The sequence below is a fragment of the Propithecus coquereli genome, unplaced genomic scaffold (genome assembly GCF_000956105.1).
Source record: "Propithecus coquereli isolate 6110/MARCELLA unplaced genomic scaffold, Pcoq_1.0 Scaffold39, whole genome shotgun sequence".
In the NCBI taxonomy this organism is placed as follows: Eukaryota; Metazoa; Chordata; class Mammalia; order Primates; family Indriidae; genus Propithecus; species Propithecus coquereli.
This window is the reverse complement of record NW_012149618.1, coordinates 1,631,182-1,634,364: the sequence shown is the minus strand read 5'-3', so window position 1 is coordinate 1,634,364 and position 3,183 is coordinate 1,631,182. Positions and strand designations below refer to the sequence as shown.

Here is a 3,183-nt window from a genome sequence, read left to right as displayed (position 1 = left end):
AAAAAAAAAAAAAGGATTGCTCTCCTCTTTTTTTAAGACTTGGGGTTATTAGGCTAGGAATAATAGTACAGGACCTAACTGAGGGCCTGTGTATGGCACTGCGGTGCTAGTTCCTCAGAACTGTCTTTTGACCGATGGCCCTTATCAAGCTTTCTCAATCTGGAGGATCACCACATACAATTTTAGAATTAAAAGGACCTTAGAGATTATCTAGTTGAACTTCCCATAGAGCGCAATCCTGTGAGGTACTCTTAATATTAATAGCTAGTCTTTTTCAGTTATTAATACAGTTGGAGCACACAGCACCTGAGCAATATTGTCCTCATGTATACGACAATGAAGTCAAATACAGCTTCACTGTCAGATGAAAATTAAAGTGTAAAGAATTCTGATTGTCACTAGGATTGAAAACTTGGAACCCATACTTCAGTTAATGGTGTATATAGCAATGAACATTAGAAAAATATGTAGACCAGAGAAAGACAGAAGAAGTTTGGATTAGAACATCTCTCTCCCAGTATAGTTGAAGGTCCATCATATTGAATAGGTAAACTTTGTTTCTCCAGAAAGCATATTTGGCATTAAAATAACAACTTTTTAACAGTTGGAGGATTAAACTGTGGAATGGATTGACTTGCAGTGGAGCTAACTTGCTCATCACTTGAATGTTCAAGTAGATGTTGGATGAACTGCTCTCATAGGGAGGCCTATTAACCCTGTACCAACTCTAAAATGCTGATCAGTAGTCAACAAACTACAGCCCACTGGGCAGTTTCCATCCCATGCCTCTTTTTGTAAATAATGTTTTATTGGTACATAGCCACTCCTATTAGTTTACATATGTCCATAGCTACTTTTGTGCTTATAGTGGCAGAGTTGACTAGCTGAAACAGAGACCATATGGCCTACAAAACCTAAAGTATTTGCACTCTGTCCCTTTATAGAAGGTGTACCAATTTGTGCCGTAGAGCCAGGGGAAAATAATGTTGCCCCAAATAGGTTTGAAAAGTCAAGTCAGTTAAGAAGAGTGCCTCAATCCCCAGGATGCCCAAGTAGTTCCCAAAATTTTCTTCAAAAAATTGTTTTTGACTTAAAATTTACATTTAGGTTTTTAATTCATCTCGATTTTTTTTTTTCTATATTATCTGAATGTAGAGTTCAACTTTGTTTTCTACTGGGTGGATAACCAGTTGTTCCAACACTATTTGTATTTATATATTCATCTTTTTCTCACTGTTTGAAATGCCATCTTTTTTATATGTTCTGTATGTCTGTATATGTAGCATATACTTACGGGTGGTTTCTCCTCTTCCACTCATTTGCTTGTTCACTGTAATACCAGTAATGTTGGAGTTTTGATTACAGTGACTTTGTTTGCTATGTGTAATAATTGGAAAGTCAATTTCCCCCTCCCAATTTTTTTTTTTTTTTTTTTTTTCATATAAATTTTAATATTATTTCATTCATTTCATGAAAAATCTGGAGTTTCTGATAGAAATGTAGATATTGATGTTGGGGAGAATGGTGAGTTTATTCAGTTTTATTAGAAAACTTTTCAGAAAATGAGAAAATTATAGGAATTGCCAATTCACAAGATAGCAAATCTAAATAGTCAATAAACATGCAAAAAGATGTATACTGTAGTAGTCAAGAAAATTTTTACCATTTCAAACCCATTAGATTGGCAAAAATTAAATAGTATGTTAACATCTACTGTTGATAGGAAAATGAGTATACACATACATTCCTGTAGAAATGTCATTTGTTTTAGCCTTTTTGGAAAGTAATCTGACAATGTCTAATATACACACAAATATTCTTTGTTCTGCAGATGTATCCCTTAGAAATAAAAGCACTAGTGTATTCATCTCTACCAGGATGCTTGTTGACCCCTTTTTTGATTATAGGAAAACATTAAAACAAAGTATACGGCTATTGTTAGGGAAATGGTGAATTAACTGAGGTACAGTCATATAGTGAAGTAATATGCAGCCGTTACAAAGGGGCTGAAACTGTGCCACTTGACTTAGAGAGACTTCCATGGTATATTCTGTGAGAAAATTAAGATGCAGAGCAGTGTATATGACGTGGTCCCACTTTTATGTAATAAAACAATAAACTGTCAGGAAATAAGAAAAATACTATTACAAATGTATTTATGTGTAGTTCTGTGAGCAGGTTTTTAATTATTGAGGAATGGAGTTCAAAGGAGAAAGAGGGAGGAGAGGTAAAAAAGAAAAGAATGTTTTAGAACAAAATGATACTACATTAAAAATAGAGGTGTCCAGAATAAACAGCATGGTATGAGATACTCATGTTTCTATAAAATTAAATGTACATACAGTCTTTTCTAAAATTGACAGAAAGCCAAGTACCACATGATACCTTTCTCTTTCTTTGTAAGCTTTCCTTGGCTTATTCTTTGACTCAGGTTGGTCCAGATGGTTTGATGAAGTTAAATGGCTCGGCTCTTAACAACGAGTTCTTCACTTCTGCAGCCCAAGGATGGAAGGAAAGACTTTCAGAAGGTAAGTGGTCTACCTCACGTATGTTGCAGGTTGTGTGTGTACTCGCAGCCACTATGCAAGCATATTGGCCCTCTCTGCCTCATCAGGTATTTGAGCAATTTTGGAGGGTAAAGGACAGCATGTTTCCATAGGGTCGAGTTGACTATCCTGTGTGAAACACATTCCTAGACTTTTATCTAGAACCTGTGTTGTAACCAGGTTGACTCCAGTCTAGTAATATGTTTCTTTAATGATTTAAACTCAACTGAGAAACTAAAAAATACAGATTTTTATGCTCTATACCTAAAGATTCTGATTCAGTGATTCTAGATTACTGAATTCTAGATTAGATTGCCTAGGAATTGAAATTTTAAAAAAGTCCCTAATAGGCGGAGTATAGAATTAGTTATTTTATGGTACTATGAATCCCAGTTTAGCAAGCAGTGAAGTAGCCTCTTTATTGCTGCCCAACTCCAAGGAAACTCACAGTAAAAGGAACCAGTGAGAACTTCTTAAAAAAGAAAAAACAACTTCATTGAGATATATTTCACATATTGTAAAATTCACCCATTTGAAGTTAATAGACAGTCAGAACTTTTTTTTTTTTTTTTTTGAGACAGTCTGGCTCTGTTGCCCTGGCTAGAGTGCCATGGCGTCAGCCTAGCTCACAGCAACC

General features: G+C 35.2%; 1 protein-coding gene across 1 annotated transcript in view; it reads left to right on the top strand.

Moving 5' to 3' along the window:
• ASXL2 (additional sex combs like transcriptional regulator 2) overlaps positions 1 to 3,183 on the top strand; it is a 176,585-nt gene that overhangs the window by 160,409 nt on the left and 12,993 nt on the right. The window contains exon 11 of the mRNA XM_012652406.1: positions 2,432 to 2,528. Within this exon, the coding sequence (XP_012507860.1) occupies positions 2,432 to 2,528 (97 nt within the window). The remainder of the gene's footprint in view (positions 1 to 2,431; positions 2,529 to 3,183) is intronic.